Source organism: Danio rerio, chromosome 25 (genome assembly GCF_049306965.1).
Source record: "Danio rerio strain Tuebingen ecotype United States chromosome 25, GRCz12tu, whole genome shotgun sequence".
NCBI classification, from domain to species: Eukaryota; Metazoa; Chordata; class Actinopteri; order Cypriniformes; family Danionidae; genus Danio; species Danio rerio.
Window position 1 is genome coordinate 37,848,097 of NC_133200.1, and position 26,335 is coordinate 37,874,431.

General features: G+C 38.6%; 2 protein-coding genes and 1 long non-coding RNA gene across 6 annotated transcripts in view; 1 reads left to right on the forward strand and 2 right to left on the reverse strand.

Moving 5' to 3' along the window:
• Positions 1-4,467: 4,467 nt before the first annotated feature.
• On the reverse strand, positions 4,468-6,686 carry LOC141381030 (uncharacterized). The gene is made up of 3 exons (XR_012400529.1): positions 6,502-6,686; positions 5,778-6,339; positions 4,468-5,463 (listed from the first exon to the last, which is right to left on the reverse strand). It is a non-coding gene; the product is annotated as an uncharacterized lncRNA (long non-coding RNA).
• A 16,599-nt stretch (positions 6,687-23,285) lies between these two features.
• Positions 23,286-24,781, reverse strand: fancf (FA complementation group F). Its single transcript, NM_001045234.2, is given in 1 exon segment — positions 23,286-24,781. A coding segment is annotated over 1 exon segment (996 nt). The 5' UTR covers positions 24,718-24,781; the 3' UTR covers positions 23,286-23,721.
• gas2a (growth arrest-specific 2a) overlaps positions 24,157-26,335 on the forward strand; it is a 50,335-nt gene continuing 48,156 nt past the window's right edge. For all 4 annotated transcript variants that reach the window (XM_073943397.1, XM_680348.9, XM_073943399.1 and 1 more), the window contains exon 1: positions 24,157-25,373. The gene's annotated coding sequence lies outside the window, so the exon portion shown is untranslated. The remainder of the gene's footprint in view (positions 25,374-26,335) is intronic.

Consider the following 26,335-nt stretch of genomic DNA (forward strand, 5'->3'; position numbering starts at 1 on the left):
TGTAAAGCTTGCAGCTTGCCACTTCCGACAAAATAGATTAATGATTTTTTTTTTCACGTCACCTCAAACTTCAGTTTTCTCTTCAAATCTTCTGACCAATCAGATCCTTTCTAGGGTCTGACGTGCCCCGCCCCCTTCACGTTTGCTATTATCTACAGTGTGCTCAGCCTGCTGGTTTGTCCATTCATACAAATTTTTATCATCAAATAAACAAAATCACATGACTTTTTTTTTTAATGCACATACTGGAATTTGTTCTGTAAAAGTGTTTCCATTGCAGTTTATGCGCATCTTTTCTTATCAAATAAAACGTTTATCCTACTCAGTTATGCGCATATGTTTTTTTATGTGCATTTTCAAAATGTATGCGCATTATAGTGTTTCCATTAACCAATTTTTATGCGCATATTCAAAATGAGCATAAAAACAGGTGGATGGAAACGTAGCTACCCAGCAGGCACACAACATCATAAGACGTTAATATCAGGTTAGATTTAGGTTGTGACGTCAGGTGATCAACATTCAATATCTAGCCAGCATCTAAGGACAACGTTATTTAGACGTTCAATAATGACATCAAATTACGTTGATATTTGGTTGATTTTAGGTTGAGTTGGAAATTGACCAAAATCCAACGTCTGATAGATGTCATAATGGTAACGTCCTCACAACGTCAAGGTGACGTCAAGACATTGACGTCGGCCCGAAGTTGGGTTCTGACGTCAACTCGATTTTCACCTCTAAACAAAATCCAACGTCCCCACAACGTTGGGGTACAGCATCAATATGACGTCATGTTGACATCCTGTGCCTGCAGGGTAATGAAAAACAACGAAATTCTCAAAACGAGCCTTTTTAAAGCAAGATTGCCAGAAGACTTTGTATTAATGAACTCAAAAGAGCTTTGGCAATCAGAAATGCTTGTGATGTTAATGCTACGTTAAAATATGAAGCGTAACATTACTTTCATGACAGATAAAAAAAAAACACAGAGCCAAACTCAGATTTCACTATGTAATAAGGCTGCTCGATATTGGAATATTATGATAGTGCTTACAATTAATGGTTGCCGGTGCAATCTAACAGTATTGAGGCACAGAAATTCAATAATCAAATAACACACTATAGTCTTCATTGTATAAATACTTAAAATAATCTAACTTTTTAATCTCTTGCATCTAAATGGTTTAAATTCACTTGAAATGGCTTGAAATGTGACTTCTGCAGATTCGCACATTGTGATAATGATGCTAAAACAATATATTGTGCAGACCTACTATATATATGGATAATTTGCAGTGCGACCTCATTATACATAATAATTAATTTCATTTCTTATAAAAGGAAGTTCCCCAAACAGGAAGTGCAACTCATAATTTAAAACGCAGTGATCACATATGGAAAAAGGTGGATAGAGAAAAAAAACATAGCCTTTATCCAATCTGAAGAGAAGATATTTAAGAGAAAAGAAATCTATTCAAAGATATCAATTAGAGCACACAGCTATTTATGAATAAACAAAGCGATATTTAGGATTATATAAAGAATATAAATCAGTCGATGTTTCTAAAAAAAAAGTACTGTGGTTTACAACGTGTAATCAAATGACAATATTTAATAGCACAGACATCTGTAATCAAAGCACAGGTCTTGGCTGTTTCTGCAGGTTTAGACTAGTTCTGTTGAGTTTTTGCGTCTTCGGCTGTAGTAGATGAGTCTAATTAGTCAAAGCCCAATTAGAGTAGTTTAGATTAGCGTCGTCGTTTTGTTGAAAAGAAACAAGTGTTTCCCTCTGGTTTACAGAGCTCTCGCCATTGACCTTATGAAAAATATGCAAACATTTGGGTTATTGAATTACGATATAAGAACGATTGCTGTTTATCATTATGTACGTGTACTATATTACACTTTATATTAATCAGTCCCTTTATTTGGGACTTAAAACTAGAAGGTAGACGTCAAATAACCGTTTGGTGCAGGGGGAATCTAAAATAGCACAAAATTTGCAAAACACAACCGCTATATCTGAATACTGACATGTGTGTTAAAGTGTGTGAACTATATTGATGAACCTTTAAATGTTGAAAACGTCCTAAAGTACACTTGAGAACTTTATAAAGTGCAATCTTGTATAGATTTCCTTCGGCTAGTTTCATCGACATTACATTCGAGTTGTGTGCTTGGCAATACAGTCCTGTATTTTAAGTGGTATTAAGCTGGTCTTCATTTCAAATGTTCCATTTTAGCCGACATGTGTGATGACGAACCAGGCGTTTTTGTTTTTTTAAGACACTTTGAATGCACTGACATGTCGTTATTTGAAAGAAAAAAACCAAGAAAAAGCGTAATTTCTATCTTTAAGTATGTGTTTTGACATGGATTTACCGTTTCTGTGAGACTGTTGTGAAGCTGGGTCAGTGATATCTGTGCTTACTGTTTATTGGGCCATGTTTATCATAGAAACCCTCATTGGCTGTTCATTTGGGGTGTATATTATGATGGTTGCAACATAGGCTCATTCTGAAAAAGTAGCCCTGTATACATTTCTGGAGATCGCAAATTATGTACCCAGGAGTATGTAGGGACCAATTTCATCTTTAAAATGAAAGCTATGGGGTGATACGACGACGTTCATTTTCGCGCTTACCTCCATGTGGATGGCTTTTCCGCTGTTACCAGTTTGCTCAGTGGCTTACCATGTACATTAGAGGATCTGAGATGCAGAGCGGAGTTGACCATGATAACTGGGTTCGAAGAACAATTCCAGAAAGCAGGTAAAACATAAAAAAAGCCCAAAAATTAAATGAACAAGTAAATAACTGAGAATGTGGTAAAATCTGAAAATGTGATAAAAATCAGGCTGCCATGAGGGCTTTTTATGGATTGATTTTGAAAACACTGTGGGTTGGGTTTAGGGTTAATCTGCGAGTGAAATTTGAGATCTCGTAAAGCGAACGCATCGGCCTCTGGCAGATTCGCGAAAACAAAGAATGCAAAATAATGTAGCTCCTGGAAAGGAGTAGGGTGGGTCAGTTGATCGGTCAATCAGTCAGTCAGTTGACAGCGGCCTCTGGTGGATTTAATCGAGAAGAGTAGGCACGAATAGCAATCACAAGAGAAAGCGTACACAGCAGCCTCTGGTGGATTCCCGAAAAAGCAAAAACTGCAACAAAACGTAGCTCCCCGGAAGGAGGAGGGTGGGTCAGTCGATGGGTCAATCAGTCGGTCAGTCAGTCGACAGTGGCCTCTGGTGGATTTACGCGAGAAAATCAGGCGCGAATGGCAGTAGCAAGAGCAATTTGAGATTTCGAAAAGCATACACATCGGCTTCTGGTGGATTCCCAAAAAAGCAAAAACTGCAAAAAAACGTAGCTCCTGGAAAGGAGGAGGGTGGGTCAGTCAATTGGTCAGTCAGTCAGTGAGTCGTTAGCAACGTCTGGTGGATTTTTGCATGAATGTCAATCGCAAGAGAAATTTAAGATCTTAAAAAGCGCACACAGCGGCTTCTGGCAGATTCGCGAAAAACAAAAACTGAAAAAGACGTAGCTCCTGGGAAGGAGGAGGGTGGGTCAGTCAGTCAGTCAGTCAGTCGTCAGCAGCCTCTGGTGGATTTATGCGGGAAGAGCAGGCACGAATGTCAATCTCAAAAGAAATTTGAGATCTCAAAATGCGTACACAGCGCCCTGGAAAAAACGTAGCTCCTGGGAGGTATTTGGCGCTCTCAAGAAATGTATATAGGGCTACGTACCCAGAATGAGTGTGGGTTGGATGATTGATTCCTGAATAAGAATCTACTGATCATCATCATGAATGTATTTAATTGTCGCCATGCAAAGCTGATGTAAAGTGTTCTTGAGATAATCTCACAAAACCTGTCAGAAACAGGTGCTATTTCACCCTGAATGAGGATAATTGAGCCTTTAAAGGACCATTCAGAACTGTAATGGTAAAAAAAAAAGAGTTAAAACTGTAAAAACAATGAGTTTTTTTAAGATAAATTCAACTCTAATGCCAAAAAAGGAAAATATTTATATTGATTTAATAATTACAAATGATTAAATTATATGATTTATATTATCGAATACATTTAACATTATCTATATTAAACAGATCCTGCACTAAAAAAGTAAATCTACAAAAATATTTATTATCCTAATGCTTTTTTATTTAAAAAAAAAATTTAAATGTTGCTTGCAAATGCTTTTGTGAGATTCGCTCTGATCCTCCATTCATGACACCAACAAGTGTGTTGTGCTTAGTTAACCAGCAGTAATCTAAGATGTGTCAAAGTCTTAAAATGTTCCTTGATCAAAAAGAGAATAATAACAATAATGATGCATAAAAAAATTGAAACAGATCCTGTACTGCAATAATTTCCTAATAACATCAGCAATCTTGTTATATTTAACATCTGAGTCATTCAACGCATTGTGTCTAGTTTACCGAGTCATTTGAATGTTTGCGAACGTCTTACTGAAACATCAGAATCAGCTCACGTTTGTTCTGATCAGAAGATAGACATTTCCAGAGGTTTGGAATCTGAGCCATGCTTTAAGTTGTTCTGAAACTCCGCTAGATGTTTTCTAAGTTTGTGTATTTTTGTGATGAATAATATCACAGACCTAAAGCTCTTTTCATGGCCTCTTGCCTGAGACTGAAGTGCACAAGTGATTGTTATATTCTATTGTTGTGTCAAACCGAGCGATTTGTTGATGTCAAAAAGTGTTACTGTATGAATTGCTCACTAAGTGTAATTTTATATACAATTATTAAAATCAAGACATTCTCATTATGTCTTTGATTTTTTGCGAACGGTGGACCAAAATTTAGAGGCAATTTTCTGGTTTCGAAAAGATAAGAGTTGATGTTCTTTATAGAGTGTGATGATTATTTTTGCATGATATAGTCATTAAAATCATCCTGGGCATTGATTTGAAATTGTTGTGTCTCTGTTTGTGAAGATCTTTTGACTTTGTAAGTCTTCATCTTAAAAATATCAGTCAATGTGACGTTGCATCATGCTACCTATAGCATACAGTGCATTGATTATGTACCAAATACTTTTCAAAGTGTGAAAACTTGAATGTAGTCAGAGTCTATTGATTTGACTCATTACAATAGTGATTAAGGGGAATGACCTACAATGAGATAAATGACCACCAGGAAATTAGATGGTAACAAATCACTAATCAATACCACTTAAAGCCCCTGCAGACTGCTGAGAATGCTGGTCTTTTATTTGTTATTTGGCATGAAAGTAAAAAACAGAATTAAAGATCCTTCAAGCCCCAAACCAATACTGGACCCTGCAAAAACAGAACTCTACTTTAATGCCCAAATCAATATCCTTACCCCCATAATCAGACAACTACTAGTCCTCCAAGACTCATACTTAAACCAAAACCAGACTCCACAATATTAGACTAATACTGAAACATTCAAGATCCAATCAATATCCATATCCTCATAATCAGACCTTTATCAGAACCCCCCAAGAGCCGAACCAAAATCAGAACTCCCGAAATCAGATCACTGCAGATCCTCCAAGACCCAGACCAAAACCAGACCCTACATTATCAAATTACTACTAGAACATTCAAGAACCCATCAATATCCATACCCTCATAATCAGACCACTACCAGACCTCTCAAGAGCCAAACCAAAATCAGAACTCCCAAAATCAGACCACTGCAGATCCACCAAGACCCAGACCAAAACCAGACCCCACATTATCAAACCACTACTAGAACATTCAAGACCCAATCAATATCCATACCCTCATAATCAGACCACTATCAGAACCCCAAGAGCCAAACCAAAATCAGAACTCCCAAAATCAGATCACTGCAGATCCTCCAAGACCCAGACCAAAACCAGACTCCACATTATCAAACCACTACTAGAACATTCAAGACCCAATCAATATCCATACCCTCATAATCAGACCACTATCAGAACCCCAAGAGCCAAACCAAAATCAGAACTCCCAAAATCAGACCACTGCAGATCCACCAAGACCCAGACCAAAACCAGACCCCACATTATCAAACCACTACTAGAACATTCAAGACCCAATCAATATCCATACCCTCATAATCAGACCACTATCAGAACCCCAAGAGCCAAACCAAAATCAGAACTCCCAAAATCAGATCACTGCAGATCCTCCAAGACCCAGACCAAAACCAGACTCCACATTATCAAACCACTACTAGAACATTCAAGACCCAATCAATATCCGTACCCTCATAATCAGAACACTACCAGACCCCCCAAGAGCCAAACCAAAAACAGAACCTCTAAAATAAGATCACTACCAGATCCTCCAAGACCCAGACCTAATCCAAACCCAGGCCCTACAATATTGAACCACTACTAAAACATTGAAGACCCATTTAATCACCATACCCCATATACAGACCATTACTAGACAACTAAGACCCAAACCAAAAACAGAACCCACAAAATCAGATCACTTCCAGATCCTCCAAGACCCAGACCTAAACCAAAAGCCGACCTCAAAATATTAGACCACTACTAGAACATTCAAGACCCAGTCAATAGCTATGCCCTCATGATCAGACCAATACTAGACCCCCCAAGACCCAAACCAAAAACAAATCCCCCAAAATCCGGTCACTACCAGACCCCCCAAGACTCAGACCAAAACCAGATCCAACAATATTAGACTACTACCAATACCAGGGCGGGCCTCAACAAATAAGATTCTCCACTGCCAAAATTAAAGCAATGTTTGCATAATCAAACCACTACCAGACCCTCTAACTTCCACACCACCAATACCAGACCCCCTTAGACTAGACCAAACAAGATATTCCAAGACCCAAACCAACACCAGATCCCCCAAGCCCAAAACCAATACCGGGTCATCCAAGCTTCTTACCAATTCAATTCCCCGATAATTAGATCACTACTAGACCCTCCATGATCCAAACCAATACCATACCCTGCAAGATCCAATACCAGACTATATATTAAAAAATAAAATAGTAAGACTACTACCAGACCAAGATCCAAACAAACAACAAACCCAGCAAAATCCTTTAAGTCTCAAACCAGGTTTTCAAAGCTCCTTACCAATGCCATTCCCCTGATAATCAGACCACTATCAGACCTTCCAAGATCCAAACCAACACCAGACCCTGCAAGGTTTAAACTAATACCAGACCTTCCAAGATCCAAGCCAATATCAAACCCTAAAATATCCAACACCAATGCTAGGCCCCTGTAATCAGACCCCTACAACACCCTCAAAGAAGCAAACCAATACTAAACCCTACAAAACTAGGACCAGAACTTTAAAAAAAAAATATCCTCAACATCAGGCCTTGTAACACCTAAACCAATAGCAGACTCCTAAACAAACAACAACAACAAAAAAAACGACTCTAAATCGTAAAGTTAAACAGCATTTAACTTAAAAACATTTGGCTAAAATATCTTTAAAGTCATCCATGTGTCGTTCAGCTCAGCTCTCTTGAATGAGCATCAGTAAGCAGCATGCTCGGCTGAAAATAAGGGATGAGCCGTCTCACTTTAATGACCTGGGCTGGTTTCCACTGTGGCATGTGTGTGTGTTAATGTGACAGGACACACATTGCTGTCACCAGCCGACCGGAACGTGTTTTCCCACAGCCCACCGATGACACGCGTCACGCCAATTGCCTCCATGACAAACACACCCACATGATACCCATCCGCGTAAACCCCTCCAAATGCTCCATATGCAGCGTAAATCTGTTTATGATGGAAAACTTAGACAAGAATAGGCTAAAATTCGGATATTTAGTCAGCCTTTTGCTTTTAACCAAACAAAGAGTAATGGGTGTGTGTTTGTGTATGTGTAATAAATGGATTTGATCAATTGTTGTGCTCGGGGCAGCAGGTGTTGAAGGGTATTCCAGCATCTCTAGGGGCCTTGGGGCTCTAATCAGCATCCAGAATGAGTATGTAATGACCAAACCTCTGCAAGACTCATGGGACACAAGGATCCAAACACAATTATTTCAGCGAACCCCTCCCAACAAGACTTAACTCTCCCTAAACAGTTATTGCAAGGGGGGTTCGTCAGATGGGTCCTGTCAAGCAGAGGTAGAAGTAAGGATTGCTCAAGCAGTCTGTGGGCTAACGTTATGTTCTCAACTAAACCTGCAGTCACGAATGACTAAATAAAAAAATGAGTCAGTGGTGACTCACTTAAATTCTGTCCTTCTATATGGTGAATTTCAGACTATTGAACGTGTGTTATCCTGCTTTACAAGTAGAGACAACATGATCTGTACATGCACGGCTGATGAACTAGAATTAGTGGTGTATTGGTGTAATTTGCATAAAACTTGAGATGATCAGGCTGATCCACATCAATGGGTGGCATTAGCGCATCTAACAACATTGTGCTATTAGCATAGCAATGCTAATGCTTGCTAACGAATTACTGAATGCCTTTTTAAGCAAACCCCTATCTTAGCAACCACCTACCGATTCCAAGTCACAACCTGAATACTCCTAGCAATACTCCTAGAACCATTTCAGAACTATCAAGCAATGCTTTAGTAATCATAAGATCATCCAAACGGCAATGTGTGTACCCCCAACCACCAAATAAAACCAAGTTTTAGGAATGCAACGGATCAATATAAATTCTGCATAATAACAAAGGAAGCTCCTACACTCTCAGAAATAAAGGTAAGGAGCTGTCACTGGGGCAGTACCTTTTCAAAAGGTGCGTATTTGTACCTGAAGGGTACATAGTGGTACCTCAAAGGTACTTTTTAGGTACATTTGGGCACTAATGTGCACCTTTAAGGTACCACTTTGGACTCCTTGGGTACAAATATGTGTCCTTTGAAAAGATACTGCCCCTGTGACCTTTATTCTAGCTCCTGTTCCTTCCTGAGAGTGTAGGGAAAATAAGACCAGTTTCTCTTCTTATGAATGTTCAGGCCAGTCGCTTCTCTCGGTCATGTTTATGAACTATTGGTACCCTGAGGCATTTATTCATGTAATTAGGTTTTAAATTACTCTCCCCACACTAGGCAGAGGACCTTCAGTTTCGCTCCTGCGCAGATTACACAAATGCCGTCTGACGTCTCTCTGCTTGAAACCTGTCAGGTTAGGAGGTGAAAGAGTCCAAAAAAAAGCCTGGTGTCTGGTAGTATGGCAGAAGTGCAAAAATATAGGCACGAAACTAAATGAATATTTCATCACTTATCAACACTCTTCTTGTATTTGAGAAACATCCCCTCCCCCTTCCACCGCCCTGTTCTTCACACCATCTTAAAATAGTTCGATCCTGCTGATGCTGTGGGATTTGACAGCATTTTTTTTTTCTCTAGAAAAAGCATCTCTGCGTTGGCTCGTGCTGCCAAATCTGCTCTGTATAGACCAGCGCTTGATTATTTAGCACTCATCCTCCTTCCTAGGGAGATAAAATGAAGGTACTTACCTCAAATATGGAGTTATGGTAAATTACTGAAACTGTCACCATGAAATCAAAATTACCGCTACTGCTTTTCTTTGTTTACGTTACAAGTTGTATTGTGCACAGATTCACATTCCCCAAAAATGCTACCTGAGTAAAATCCTCTACGCTTTAAGGCAGAACCTCAAACCTTTTTTTTTCCTCAGGAGAATAAACTGAGAAGTGGAAGATATCGGGAAAGAAACTCAATTTGCTCCTCATTAAATCTATGCGTTCTGAGATTTAACAGGATGTCCTTTGTGATATTTGTCCTATGGTTTGGGACTCAGGTGTGACTCAAGGCCTCTCACCTCTCACTTTGACAGTGATTAACAGGAGAGGGAGACTTTCATCGAAAGATGGGAGAGGGAGACAGACAGAGAGCGAGAGAGCGGGAGCCAAATCCGCTTAAGCACACACTGGGAAGGGCCAACACGTCCCCAGGGGCCGACTCTTCTATTCAGAGCTGACCCTTAGCAGATGGGATCTGTGCATGTATGTGCATGTGTCTGAAAGGGAGACTCAGCTTAGATTTTAATGAATTCTACAGCTCTCACACACACGCACACACACAGCCTTTGATTAAAATGTTATTTAGATGAGACCAGCGAGAGGAAAAAAACTGAAAGAGATGAGAAGGCTGGGGACTGAATCGAAATCAAAAGTCGCCAGAGAAATAATGAAGCTGTAGTTGTGCATTGCTTGCAATCATCTTGCAAAGCGTCTAGGAAGCAGTGGTTTACAGTGAATTTACAACAGCTATGGGGGATGATGCAGAGAGGAGTGCCTAAACGCCCCTTAGCTGATATTAATTCACTGTAAACAATGGCTGCACAAGGGTAATTGCTACCGTCATGGGTTCTTCTATTAATGTAGCAAAGTTTCACAAAATAATGGGTTTCTATGGGTCAAGACTGACAGTGGAATGGTTTTGTCTTAGGTTTGTAAAGTATTTTACAACAGCTTTGGACAAAGCTCTAACAATCAATATCTGTAATAACTATACATTTTATAGACTCCCCTACTACAGAATCGCTTTAAAGTCCTTGTGGAATCAAAATTTGCAATGTTTATTTTTGCGTTGCTATTCTTTAGGTCAGGGGTGTCCAAACTCGTTCCTGGAGGGCCGGTGTCCTGCAGATTTTAGCTCCAACTTGCCTCAACACACCTGCAAGGATGTTTCTAGAAAGTCTAGTAAGAGCTTGATTAGCTAGCCCAGTTGTGTCTGATTGGTGTTGGAACTAAACTTTGCAGGACACCAGCCCTCCAGGACTGAGTTTGGACACCCCTGCTTTAGGTTAATGGTCTCAAACTCAATTCCCGGATGGCCACAGCTCTGCATAGTTTAGCTCCAACCAGCTCCAACTCACACCTGCTTAATAGTCTCTAGTAGTCTTGAATACCTTGATTAGTTGCATCAGCTGTGTTGGATTAGGATTGCAAAACTGTGCAGAGCTGCGGCTCTTCAGGAATCCAGTTTGAGACCTATGCTTTAGGTCAGGGATGTCCAAACTTGGTCTTGAGGCCGGTGTCCTGCAAAGTTTAGTTCCAACCCCAATCAGACACACCTGGGCTAGCAAATCAAGCTCTTACAAGGCTTTTTAGTAACATTCTTGCAGGTGTGTTTTAAGGGTGTCACGATCCTCCAAATCCTGGATTCGATTACATTTTCGATTCTAAAGGCACGATTCGATTCAATTTTCGATTATGAATAATTAATTAATTAATGACCAATTAATTATTTGTAGCCTACCGTTTAAACTACCTGACCTGCATGGTCTTTGTTTTACCCATAAACAAATCATACAGTAAATGAATAAAGGCAAGTTACACACATAATTACCACCTGTCAATCACTTTTTCTGCGGGACTCGTGAATAGGCAGTGATCTGTGTCGTTATAATGGCGTCGGTAAAAAAGACGCACAACCAACAGGAACCAGCCAACAGTATCTGAGGTGTTCGCTAAAATGACTAAGTACAAGTGAGTGAAAGATTGAAACAGTCCTCTGACTGCCTGGACCTGCTGTCTCGAGTGCAAGGCTGTATGTGCGTCTGTGTGGTCACGTGATGTGCAATTTCAGAGAAGAAGATAGAGAAGAAGGTAGAGAAGAAGGAGGGCTGCTCAGAAATGCTACACGCCACTGTGGATGTCAAATCGTTGTCGTTCTAAAATGCCATTTAAAAACAAAGACAGTGTAAACAGGGCCTGAGTGTGTACTTTTCGCGAGCGGATTTGCAATGGGGGCGGGCGGAGGATCGCGATGCCGGTGTTGTCTATCGGACGAACCGTACGTAATACGTACATAGCAGAGCTTGCAAAACTGTGTTTTTTTGTCGACAACACGAACGTTGTCAACATAACTCACTGGAAATCCAAAATGCTTACACACCGGCGACTTCATTGAAAGAGGAGAGGGTTTAAGTTCTGTCGACGGGTCTCCTGTGTCTGCAGTTTAACAAGCACTTCAACAAGCCTGTTTTTTCCTGCTTGGCAAGCCAAGCTGATGTGACATGGGGGCGTGGCAGCATCAACGATTCTATTTTTTTATTCGATAATCGAAATTGAGCATAAATTTCGATCGATTTCGATTTTCAATCACCCCTAGTGTGTTGAGGCAAGTTAAAGCTAAAATCTGCAAGGCACCTGGGCACCCCTGCTTTAGGTGAACAATTATTCTGTGCAAGAAAAAAACATAGTGTATTGTCTGGCCGTTTTCTTCTGCATTTGGAGTGATGGGCCTTCTCTTTTGTTGGCAGCTTGATGGCTTCAGCCACATTGTTCCTAACCATGCCCCATTTATTGTTAGTTATGAACAAAAAGAAAGAACACCCCCTACTCAGTTTTTTGTTTCAACTGGAAGTACATCAACATACAAAAACTAAAAAGCCTCAGCAACTTACAGATTAATAACCATATCGATTCTTGTTGGAAGTTCTACAGTAGTGATCTTAGAAGCCAACAACTAGTACTGGCCAAATGGTTGGGGATATTGAACTTGTACTAGAAAGGTTGCCAGTTCGATTCTTGGTCCTGGCAGGATTTGATGGTGAGGGGCATGAATGAACCTCACTCTCTCCCATCTTATCTAAGGGCGCACTCACACTATGCTATTCGAACCGTGCCCAGGCCCACTTCCCGGATCGTTTGAGAAGTGTGAGAGCTCTGACTTTGGCTCAGGTGTGGTTCAGTTGGCCGGCCCTGGCCCGGTTGGAAGTGGTGTGCCAGAACGCGGTTCACTTGGGCTCATGGACGGTATGCTTGTAGTGTGATTGCAAAGTACATCTGAGCCCGAACCTGAAGACAAGACGTGACTCTTAGGGGCTGTTTCCCTCATAATAACCTCATAATTCCTGCAGCATGAGGACTTGATTGTGGATATGATTGTTTATGAGTGTCAAAAGTGGCTGATCTGTTCTGCAAAGTATTTGGCTGTTTGTCACCGCATCCCGAACAACTAAAATAATATAACTAAAGAAATCTCCACTGTGCTGAAGGAGAGCGCTTCTTAAACTAAAGAGCACATCATCAATGACGTAAGCTTGCTTAGGCTCAAATGCAACTTGAGTGAGGTTCGTCGGGGGAGACGGGAGGGGGGACAAGCGTGCTTCGGCCCGGTTCAAGGCAACTGTACATAGTGTTAGTACAGCCTATGGCGCACTTGAGCAAGGCATCTAATCCCTAATTGCTCCTTGGGTGCTGTAAGCAATAGTTGCCCACTGTTCTGTGTATGTGTGTCTGTGCTCTCACTCCTCACTTATAGTGTGTGTATGCATTTGGATGGGTCACAAGCAGGGGACCAATTTCGAGGTTTTATAGGTAAAACCCAACTTGACAATACTCTCTTCGCTTCAAGATAGCCGGATTTCTCAAATCTGACTCTGGAGGGCCTTTCAACCCTAGTCAAAGACACCCGAACAAACTAGTCCAGATCATTTTGACTAGACGCAGTTTGGTTTGATCAGGGTCTGAGCTCAACTGTGCCAGGGCAGGGGCTGAATTAGTCTCCAAAGATACTAGCAGTACCCTACATGCATGACGTTTTTTTTCTTTCCCAAACCTGACCCACTTCTTGTTTTCATTACCCCAGAATGTGTGGTAAATACTCCTACCAAACCTCACATGTTCTCACTAACAGCAGCTGCTGTGAACACACAGTCTAGTCCATGTGGAGATCTATTTATATAGTTATCTATCAGCAGAGCTGTCGAGAGTGCCGTACAGCATCGAGCCTGCTGATGAAACCGAGGCGACACAAAAAGCAATATCACAAAAGATTGAGAGCTGCTCTGAAATCCTGTTATAGCACAGGAGGGGGGCTAATAATGTGTTCACCTAGAGACAATACATCCTGTGTGCTTTAAGACAGACATGTACAAGCAACAAATGAAAGTTGGTCTATATAGTATGAGTCAAACCTTCATATAACCATGTTTCTTTAAGGTGGTTTTCCACTGCATGCTTTGGTTTAAAGCGGCTCACTTTGGGGGACTTTTTCACTGTACTCCATACCTAGAACCTAGCGCTTATTTTAGTACCACCTCAGGTTAGGTTCTAAGTGTGCCATACAGAACTCAGTGAGAATCATGACTACCAGTGTCATTACACTGATTACACCGAACACACTTTTCAGTTCTGTACCTTCAAGTTTTTGTTTAATGAGTTTTGGTTTGAATTTAGAAAAGAGCAGTGCACTGCACTTTTTACATTGCTAGGCAACCACGGTCTCAACGGTCTTGGTGCTGGAGCATGTAACTCTGATCACTTCTTCTGCAGTTTTTTATTTATTTTTTTGCTGTCAAATATGTGTGGAACAGCTGATGCAAGCCACCGGGTGCAGAAACAGCACGCAAAATAATCGATGCCTGTAGAAATCCGAGGCCTTAAAGTGGCAAGGTCCTTCTGTCCTACCTTCCTTTCAATATTACCTTTCCCATTACCCTCACACTTTCTTACATCTCTTCCCTTTCTCTCCTTGTGTTCTGGTTCTAGTTTAGTTTATAGTTACTGTTTTCTGTCTCTTTCTTTTTTTTTTTTTTTGGTTTCTTTTTCCTTTCCTATTCCTTCCTCCTGGTTCCTCTTCTCTTTCTCTATTCCACTCCTTGTTCCCATTCTCACTCTGGTTCACTTTTGTATTCTGCTCTCGTTACCTCATCTTTCCCTCATTGTTCCAGTTCCCTTGCTCACTTTACCACTTTTTTCATTCACCTTCTGTTTTCACTTTCTTCACTTTCCCGCTTCCTCCTTTTTTCACCATTCCTCTTCTTCTTATTTGTGTTCTTGATCTCAGTCTGTTTTCTCTTAAGCTTCCTCCCCATTTTACTTCCCTCCTTCTTTTGACTTTCATTTACTTTGTTTCCACTGTCATCTGCCTCTGGTTTCTTGTATGGTTGTCTTTGCCTCATTCCATTTGCTTCTTCTGACAGTTACCCTTAAGCATCTTCATATTCTTATTTTTGATACCATTGGTATTGTTTTCTCTTTGTCTTCTATTCACCTTTTTTTACTTGTTGGTTCCTTTTTCCATCTCTTTTAAGGTTCTCAGTTCTTCATTCAATTTCCATTTTTGAGGGACTTTCCTCTTTTTACCTTTTCCTCATTACCTTCTTTTTTTCCATTTCCTTCTGTCCGTCCTTTCTTCCTTCCTGACACCCTCCTTTCTTTGTTTGTTTCTTTCTTCCTTTCTTTCTACAGTTTTTCCTTCCTACCTTCCTTCCTTCTTGTTCTTTCTTCTTACCATCTTTCTTTCTTTCTTTCTTTCTTTCTTTCTTTCTTTCTTTCTTTCTTTCTTTCTTTCTTTCCTATCTACCTATCATCCTTCCTTCTTATTTTTCTTCCTATTGTCCTCTCTTCCTATCATCTTTGTTTGTTTGTTTGTTTCTTTCTTTCTTTCTTTTGTTCTTTTTGTCTTTCTTGGTTCTTTCTTTCCTTTTTATTTCTTTATTATAGACTCTATACTTTCTTTCTTTTTTTCTCTTCTCTTCTCTTCTCTTCTCTTCTTTCTTTCTTTCTTTCTTTCTTTCTTTCTTTCTTTGTCTGGCTTTATTTCCTGTCTTTCTTGTCTTTCTTTTTCCTTCTTTCCTTCTTTTTGTCTTTTTTCTTTCTTTATTTCTTTCTGTCTGTCCTCATTCTTTCTTTCTTTCTTTCTTTCTTTCTTTCTTTCTTTTTGTCCTTCTTGGTTCTTTCTTTCTTTGTCTTGCTTTATTTCCTGTCTTTCTTTCTTGTCTTTCCTTTTCCTTCTTTCCTTCTTTCGGTCTTTTTTCTTTCTTTATTTCTTTATGTCTGTTTGTCTTTTTCTTTCTTTCTTTCTTTCTTTCTTTCTTTCTTTTTGTCTTTCTTGGTTCTTTCTTTCCTTTTATTTATTTCTTTCTTTCTTTCTTTCTTTCTTTTTTTCTTTCTTTCTTTCTTTGTCTTGCTTTATTTCCTGTCTTTCTTTCTTGTCTTTCCTTTTCCTTCTTTCCTTCTTTCCTTCTTTCGGTCTTTTTTCTTTCTTTATTTCTTTATGTCTGTTTGTCTTTTTCTTTCTTTCTTTCTTTCTTTCTTTCTTTCTTTCTTTCTTTCTTTCTTTCTTTCTTTCTTTCTTTCTTTCTTTTTGTCTTTTTTTCTTTCTTTTTGTCTTTCTTTCTTTCTTTCTTTCTTTCTTTTTGTCTTTCTTGGTTCTCTCTTTCCTTTTATTTCTTTCTTTCTTTCTTTCTTTCTTTCTTTCTTTCTTTCTTTTTTTCTTTCTTTCTTTCTTTGTCTTGCTTTATTTCCTGTCTTTCTTTCTTGTCTTTCCTTTTCCTTCTTTCCTTCTTTCGGTCTTTTTTCTTTCTTTATTTCTTTATGTCTGTTTGTCTTTTTCTTTCTTTCTTTCTTTCTTTCTTTCTTTCTTTTTGTCTTTCTTGGTTCTTTCTTTCCTTTTATTTATTTCTTTCTTTCTTTCTTTCTTTCTTTTTTTCTTTCTTTCTTTCTTTGTCTTGCTTTATTTCCTGTCTTTCTTTCTTGTCTTTCCTTTTCCTTCTTTCCTTCTTTCCTTCTTTCGGTCTTTTTTCTTTCTTTATTTCTTTATGTCTGTTTGTCTTTTTCTTTCTTTCTTTCTTTCTTTCTTTCTTTCTTTCTTTCTTTCTTTCTTTCTTTCTTTCTTTCTTTTTGTCTTTTTTTCTTTCTTTTTGTCTTTCTTTCTTTCTTTCTTTCTTTCTTTTTGTCTTTCTTGGTTCTCTCTTTCCTTTTATTTCTTTCTTTCTTTCTTTCTTTCTTTCTTTCTTTTTTTCTTTCTTTCTTTCTTTGTCTTGCTTTATTTCCTGTCTTTCTTTCTTGTCTTTCCTTTTCCTTCTTTCCGTCTTTTTTCTTTATTTATTTATTTATGTCTGTTTGTCTTTTTTTCTTTCTTTCTATCTTTCTTTCTTTCTTTCTTTTTTCTTTCATCTTTTTTGCTTTCTTTTTTGTCTTTCTTTTTTTCTTTTTCTTTCTTTCTTTCGTTTTTCTTTCTTTTTTTCTTTTTCTTTTTTTCTTTCTTCTTTCTTTCTTTCTTTCTTTCTTTATTTCTTTTTTTTCTTTCTTTCTATCTGTCTTTTTTCTTTCATTCTGAAGTCATCCTTAAATTATCCAACCATATTTTGGTTTGGGAGGACATTCGACAACATAAATAGTGCTCTATCTGCTCCACACTTTGATAGTTTCTCCACTGTGTGCTCTTGTGCAGATCTGCGAACACATGAGTAATGGAGGCGTGAACAACTGATCAGCAGATATTACAGAGCGACAGTGCTAATTAAACCAACCGCAGCTTGTCTGAAACCTTCCCGCAATTCTGCTGTTACTCACAAAACAAATGCTTTACAAGTGTTCAGTGACATCCACAAATCAGATAAAGCGTCATTTCTTGATCCACCCTTACTTAGTATTCATAGGACTATACAAACAATACGAACAAGGAATAACCGTGTTTGTCCTTCAGCACGCGCCTACTCCTTTATCCCCATTGAAAAAAGCATATCCTTCATCTGTCTGCAGATTCTCCATGCTGTGCTTTTCATCACGTTCAACAAAGCGTGTCCTCATTGGTGCTGTCACCACCCTGCCCACAGCACAAACTCACACCGGCTCACACGCGTCTGTGAGGAGTACAGATAATGAAGGTGTGCCTTCATATGAGGAGAACACCATTCTGTTGTTGTAGTAATTGGGTGTAGTATATTTTAGTAAGGGCGACATGGTGGCTCAGTGGTTAGCACTCACAGAAAGTAGGTTGCTGGTTCGAGTCCCAGCTGGGTCAGTTGGCGTTTCTGTGTGGAGTTTGCATGTACTCCCTGTGTTGGCATGGGTTTCCTCCAGGTGCTCCGGTTTCCCCCACAGTCCAAGTGAAGGCATGTGTTCTAAAAGGTTGAAAACCCCCGCCATAGGATATAATAAAGACTACAACCCCCATGATTCCACACTCAGTCTTATCGTAATCAAAATATGCTTTGTTAGTTGTAAATATGCGCCCTCTAGTGGTGAAAATGACATACTGTGCCTTTAATGTTTCATGTGAACCACAAAAAAATGTCATGCATATGAATATTATATGTTCAGTCCAATACAATCTCACGCCAATTCGTAACTTTTTGATTTTGTGGCTAATTCGTATAAATTAGTACAATCTAATTCATACAATTTAGTACGATTTGCTCATCCCCAAATGATTGTTGGGTTTAGGAATGGGGTTAGGTGCCATGCCTCTTTTTCAAAATCGTACAATTTTGTACGACTGAACTCATACGAATTAGCCACTAAACTGACGTAAACATGTAAAATACTTACGTTTTCTCGTGAGATCAGGCTGACAATAAACGGGAATGAGAACTTGACAATAATGGCAGTAAGTAACTATCCACTTGTTAAGTGTGACGTCACGCGAAGCGGCTTCCGGGTCCAAGCGCTCTGTTCAACTGAATGGGGAAACTCATGAAATGGTAATAATAAACGTTTACAAAGCGATTTAATGCTTTCGAAAATCACGATCGCAATATATATGTCCATGCCTAATATCCGATGGCCAGAAAGTGATACATTTTTTTATAAATTGTAAAATCTTGGTATTTGTTATGCAGCAAGCCCAGAGATTGTTGTGTACATTACGATTTTAAATAAAATTAACTTTAATGTGTGATAGGAATAAAACATGATCATAAACAAGTGATTTCTCCACTCCAATGAATGGCGGCTTGGACCCGGAAACAGTATTACATACGTCACAAACACGTCACCACTTAACAAGCGGATAGCCATGAATGTGCACTTTGTGCCTCCTACTGGCATGCATACTATACATAAATATATATATATATATATATATATATATATATATATATATATATATATATATATATTTTTTTTTTTTTTTTCAAAAAAGTATAAATAATATCAACTTAAGTGCATCCAATGAGAAAAATATATATACCAACAAAATAAGGTAAATGTTACCTTTTCACAAAAACTACAATTGCACAATCACACAATACACTCTACTTTGGACTTGAAAAGAAAAAGAATCAATTTGCTGGAACAAGGACTCGGTCTATGTTTGACAATAAAACATGATCTTGTATATGTTTCCTAAATGGGTCCCAAATTTTCTTAAACTGGTTTGATAAACCTCAGATCAGTGGTGTCTGAACTCGGTCCAGGGCTGTGGTGTCCTGCATATTTTAGTTCCAACCCCAATTAAACACACCTGAACCAGCTAATTAAGTTCTTTGTAGGTATACTAGACTTCCAGGCAGGCGTGTTGGAGGAAGTTGGAGCTAAACTATGCGCCAGACCTGCGCCAGACAGTCTAATTTTTTCCAACATCACGGATCACGGATCTACTGTGTTGATGTTTGATGTTTCTGATCCTTCCACCTAAGCAATATTAGTCGATTGGCTTGGAGCACAATAAAGGCTATGCAATCAGATTGTATTTTTGGAAGATTATATGATGGGGGCAAAATTCAAAAAATGGCAATCAGTAGGCAAGGGGAGATAGATATAACCCCAAAAAACAGATATACTTTTAAAAATTGTGTCCCAACAGCAATTAAGCTTCATATTACATTCATTTCTGACTACGCAAAATAAATATCTTTTGTTTCTGATTGGAAGAAACGTGTATGCCACTGTAACACAACAAGTTATCTTTTACATAAACAGCATGCAATCTTGAATTACACTGATTCTTGTCGAACCCCATCGAATGATTTCATTGCATGTTCAAACGAAGGCCTAAAAGCAAAAGAATTAGCGGCATGCTAAATTAAAATGATCAAGACGTGCATAGGAAACGAGCATCATGACGGAGAGGTGAAATCAATGACATCATCAAAGACATTCCTGCGTTACGTCCTGCATAATGAGACGGGCGGGAAAATGTGCATATTGTGGTAGAATAATGACTGCTTTTTCTGTTCATTTTAAAACAGAAAGTTCATAATGAATTACCGCGCTCGGGAAGAAGTCTCACCTCTGATTATTCACTGTGGAAACGGTTGTGTTTTCTCAGCATCGCCTGCTGCTTTCTCAGTGCATATTTGAGCTGAGAAAACACATTTTCTTTGTTTCCAAGGAGACACGGATGAGGGGAAAAATGAAGAACTATTTGTCTGCTGTCAAAGAAACCACAGCGTCTTCAGAACGGAGAGAAACGACCGTGTGTGCAATTTAGATCCCAGATAAACGATGTAGGAGAGATGTAAAAAACGTTTAGCCTTTTGAAACCTTCCTTTAAATATCATTCACAAATTACTTGTGCAGCGACATGGCTGCTTAGTGGTTAGCACTGCCACCTCACAGCAAGAAGGTCGCTGGTTCGAGTCCCGGCTAGGTCTGTTGGCGTGGGTATAGGGGAATTGATGAACTAAATGGGCCTGAGTGTATGAGTGTGACTGAGAGTGTATGGATGTTTCCCAGTGCTGGGTTGCAGCTGGAAGGGTATCCGCTGTGTAATGCCTCAGACTTGCAGCTGATATATATATATATATATATATATATATATATATATATATATATATATATATATATATATATATATATATATATATATATATATATATAAATTAAACATGAAGAGTCTCTAAAACCCTTTTGTAAGAGGAACTACTTTCTTCCACCGTTCATTCACATCTGCAGCTCGTCAGAATAGCAGAAACCTTTGCTCATTCAGCAACATTACTTCAGAGCTAGTGTTTGAATGATTCTCTAGCGTAATGTCTAAAATGATGGCAAAACAGCTGATTTTGCTCAAATTTCAAGATTAAAGGGCTGAACAGCATGAAATGCCATCAGTCTACAGAGATTTTCCAGTTTTTTTTCTGTTGCAATCAGGAGATCACAATAATTAACCCCAAAATAGTCAAAGCAAAGCAAACACTAGCAGATTACTGTGATATAAATACAGCAGTACAACATACAGATCGACTTAGAATGTCACTTACCTGATTTATAATGATTTCTTCAGCTGCAGTTCGAAATTTACGTTGAGTTTTTCCTCCCCTGAGGACTTATTATGTAATTATGAATATTTAAAATAGGCACTATCCTTATAAATAAACTGCATAGTTAAAATCTAAACAGCTACTGTACATTCTCCACTAAAACAGCCTCAGAGTACATCATGTTGTCCAACAGCTGCAATATTTGTCAGACTGTGGTGAGTTGTTCAGTTCCTCTTTAGTCCTAGTGTGGGCGGAGTAATACACAAGGGTGAAGAGGCTCTGCGAGTGCTGATAAGACTTTAATATCCCACGGCTTTCAGCCAATCAGATTCGAGAACCAGACGGAACTGTTGTATAAAGACAGATATATCAGGATTCAAAATCAGTGTCCACTTAATAGGCAAACAGAGCCCGAGTGAAAAGCAAACGCTGTGGAGATCTGAGATAGAGCGGTAAGCGATGAGGTCTGATTGTGAGTTTTTCTACATCCTCAAGTGACCTCGTAAATCAGTGAACGTGGAGTGACCCGGGCCCATGCAGACTGCAGATCAGCTCTAATGTGACAGACATATGAAAGCACGCGTCTGCGGCTCCCCGGGGACCAATTTAAGAGGCGCACGCGTTCGCTGCCTCCTCCTCCCCTGTTCCTCATGCAGACCTGTGCTTAATGCCAAGCGTTGCCACGGTGACGCTGATGCCACCATCTGTCACGCAGCCCCGCACCGCTTCTCTTTAATGAACAGGCGATGTGCATTTATTAATTAAACATTAGAGCTGAACTGCAATGGCGGTCTGTGTCCACTATGGGATATATTCATCCTATATACAGTTTAAGTCAGAATTATAAGCCCAATTTTTAAATACATTTCTAAACATAATAGTTTAAGGGTAATAGTCATCTGTGGTTTGGTACATTTGGTCTGGATTAAGGGCAATAAATAATGCATTGTAGAAATTTTCTGCCGTTTTTGGGTCCTTTTTACACCATAAAATAGTGATGTGCAGATCAATACTACAATATCTATCTCTGATACCAGCTTTGTATGTTCTAGAATCGATTATCTATAATATTAGACTAGATATTCTTCAAGACACTAGTGTTCAGCTTAAAGTGACATTTAAAGGCTTCACTAGGGTAAAGTGAGGGTAATTTGGCAAGTCATTGTATAACAGTGGTTTGTTCTGGAGACAATCCAAAACTAATATTGCTGAAGGGGGCTAATAATATTGACCTTAACATGGGTTTAATGTTAAGAACCGCTTTTATTCTGGCTGAAATAAAACAAATAAGACTTTCTCCAGAAGAAAAAATATTAGAGGAAGTACTGTGGAAAATTCCTGAATCTGTTCAACATCGTTTGGGAAACATTTGAAAATAAAATATAATTCACAGGATGGCGAATCATTTTGACTTCAACCTTTATAAAATAAAATAGTTTTTAAGTTAATCTAACCTACATCTTGCATTTTTTTCTCTGAATTTTTGTTTTATTTATATTTATTTTAATTTCATAATTTGCCATTGCTATTGTTTTTAAAATTAGGAGATGCATCTCTGTTTTTCTGTAAAGTGCTGCAAGTGCTGTTTCCACAGGCTGATTCTGATTTCATATCAATTCTGAGTTTAATTTTCTCAGAATTATAAATGCATTGCTTACAATTGCAATTTATAGTTTCATATGTTTAGCGACTGTGATTTTTTTTCTTTCTCAGAATACAAAATTATTTCCCCTTTTTTCTGAATTGCTGTGCTATTTATCTGTTCTCACTGTATTTGTTTTGCATTCCAAAAAATGCATTTCACAATTCTTAACTATTTTTATTAATATCACACGCTTTTCAATATTTATTTTAGAGCTACAAATATAAGCTCATAATTGTGGCTTATTTTCCTCAGAATTTATTTATTTTGGGCTATATATTTGCATACAAAGCTGCAAAACATACATATTATAAGTACTGTCAAAATAAAAGTTTGCTTTGTCAATTTATGTGTGTGTACTGTGCACATTTATTATGTAGGCTATATGTAAATAAACACGCATGCATTAATTTGGGGAAATGTTTGTTTATATTTAAATATAAAATAGATAGGCAACACTATTTATTTTGATGGTCCATTAGTGTATTAGTAGATTCAACAGACATTTCACTGAATATAAGACACTATTTGAATGCTATTAATAGATAGATAGATAGATAGATAGATAGATAGATAGATAGATAGATAGATAGATAGATAGATAGATAGATAGATAGATAGACAGACTGTGTACACATGCATTTATTTAATGTATTATATTTATAGGATCTTTAAGATGGCGTCTCTGATATTGTTCACCTCAAGAGTAAAGGTAGAGAGGCACATATGATTGAACTGCTTTTTTTCTGTTGTTGTAAATAAAATAAAGATACTTAAAGCATAACAAACAACACTAACAAAACCTGTTTAAAAGCTTTATTATTTAGTCCACTTCTATAAAACATGAATATCATGTAAAGCAGAGGAGTGTTGGTGAAAAGAGCGCTGGCGCCTCCTGTCGGCCAGGAGATCCGGGAATATGACAATACAAGAGATGACTTTCTCAACAATAAAAATATCAATAGGACTCTAATAATTTATATTTATTTTAAAAAAATCCGAAAATAATAATAATATAAAACCTATTGACCTGTGGATTGATGAAGAAATCCTCTTAATGATGACGAAATAAAACAAAGCATATTTTAACCATAAATAAAATAATTTCACTGACACAATTTATTACTAAGCAACTAATTAAACTGAATTATTCAATCTGTCAGATTTTCAGCTGAAGAGTTAGATCAGTCCACACACTGACGCCTTTAACACTGAAGTCTCCATCCTGCAGTGTGAGCGCTTTAAGCGCAGTCTCAGTCTCCTCCTTTAAGCTCTCTCCTGAATTTATTAAATCCCTCAATCGATCAGCCAGCACATCAAAGCTCACCGCTCCCTCTGACGTCACCCACACGCTCTTAGTGACGTCATACTCCAAACAAGACGCCCACTGTTTCAAAGCACCCCAGTAGAGCTTCCTAAACTCCGGAGACTGTCGGGAAATGACTGCACACACCTCAGGGGAAATAACCGTGCAGAATGTGTTCAACCCCCCATCACTCTCTTTCAGCCATGTGATAATGAAGCGCTGAGATTCATCACTACTGCAAAGCAGTGCTCCCGCGATGACGTCATAAAAACCGTCCACTTTTCCCGCGCTGTCACAACGAACCGAATCCAGCAAGCATTTCGCGTGCTCCTCATTACCAGGACGAGCTAGTATCGAGTTTAAAAGTTTCCCGAGGAGTTTGCCTCTTACTTCCGGCTCAGTTTGTAACCCATAGTAACTACTAGTCGTGTTGACAGTGCAGCACAACAGACTGAACGCGGATTTGCGTGTAACGAGGCTGTTCTGAGGCGCCAGGAGCTCCTGTGAGGGACTGTTTTGATCAGGAAAAAGCATTTCTATTATAAAATGCGGCGAGGAAGGGTTTCTGAGTAAATACACGATCAGCTTGTGTTGACACTGCGCCAGCTCGGAGAACTCCACCGGACTGTAGGACGGAAATGTTTCCCGCAGGCGCCGGTTGGTGTCTGTCAGACCGGACTCCAGCCTGGAGCGCACCGTAGGGTTGGACTGGTATCGGGAGTGCAGCTGCTCGCAGTATTCAGCCCACTTAAACGCCCGCTGTGTGGTGGGACGGTCCCATTCGCGCACGCGGTCAGTTCGGGACACGGCTAGCAGCTCCAAAATGTTGTTCAGGTGCCTCAAAACTGCCTCCATCAGACGCTCCGCTGCAGCAGCTCAGTGTGTAAACAACAGCGCATGCGCAGTTCACTCCGAATTCAGCCAGAGCGCCTCGCTCTTCATTTGCTATTGGTGGAAGACGAGCACGACGTCACCGCTTCCTAACAGTATTTCAAAATAAAAGTAGCGTTTGCGCTTCAATCACTGCACAGTTTAAAATGAGTAGTTTTTACGCAGTACAAAAAGGTTTCCTGTGCTTTACAAATAGTCATTTTCATTGAAAGCATGTTTTTTAGCATTGTATATGTTATAGAAATGTCTTTTTGAAGTTTAATTACATTTTAAATAAATTTTCTCCCTCAGTGGGTATCGTCAATATTCACACAGACTAGTCGCGTCTCTGATTCTTATTTTACAAATAAATTACTTTCATTGAGTTTATTTTGGATTTTTAGAATATATATTTTGGTCTTTAAAGTTTAATCACCTCTTAAATAACTCTCGCCCCTGAGGCTCGTCCCATTGAGGGAGGCGGTGAGTTCGCGCAAATGTGAGTCTGTTTTGAACGGAGAGCCGCAATGACTGTCAGACATTCGAGGCTCAGTGTCACTGCAAACAGTCTGGGCTTGACAAAAGCATGAATTCACTGCACTCGAGAGTCTCCTGCTGAACAACCGACAGCTTTCTGGAGGGTAAGTGTATATTCTATACGTGAAAATGTTCATTTGTGTTTATATAAATGCATACATAATGATAACATATACTTTTATTGTGTATAACATTAAAATTATGCATAATACCAAGCTAAATAATAATAATAATAATAATATATATTTTAATAAATAGTTTTGAGGAGTGTTTTTGAGTTTTATGATCTGTCTGCACAGTGCAGTCTGTGGTTTCTCTTTAAGTGTTAAAAATAGCTCATGAAAGCTTTGAAATATTACTACAGTCATAAAATCTCAAGCCTCCCATCTTGAACGCAGAAAACACTCGTTTTTCTCTGTATTTCTTTGGTCATCAGGCTGAAAGTATTCCCGTTTTTTTTCATATAAGCTCCTGTTAAATGTTATTGTGCTTTAAAAGTGTGTGACAGCCTTGTAAATGTTATTAAAGCCTGTCTGAATCATTGATAATTAAGCAACTGTATTGTGCAGACAGCTGGACTGAACATGTAGTGTTAACATAGCTTGTATTTTGATTTAAGATACTGTGATTTACCCTTCAGGACAGAATACAATGTGTGCTTGTTGAACATGACACAGCACTGAAGCTCAGATAACTGCAACCCAATCAGAGATATGCAAGAGAGTATTATTATACAGTGCTCAGCATAATTGACTACATCCCATTTTGAAAATAAGTATTTTTATTCATTTTTCAGTGAATTTAGGCAGTGTATTTTGGTGCTTTTAAATCAAACAGATATATTAAACAGATATATTTATTGAAATAATATTTTAGTCACCGAACATACTTAGAAATTGAAAGATAATATAATTAAATTCCAGCAAAATATTGCAAAAAAAAAATCTACAAAATTTCAACAAAATTGTCTAATATTTTTGCTTCTCTTGATTTTTCCTCTTTTTAAAATCTACATTTAATATTTTTCTATAACATATGAATTTGGGTGTACTAGTTTTTATACCGT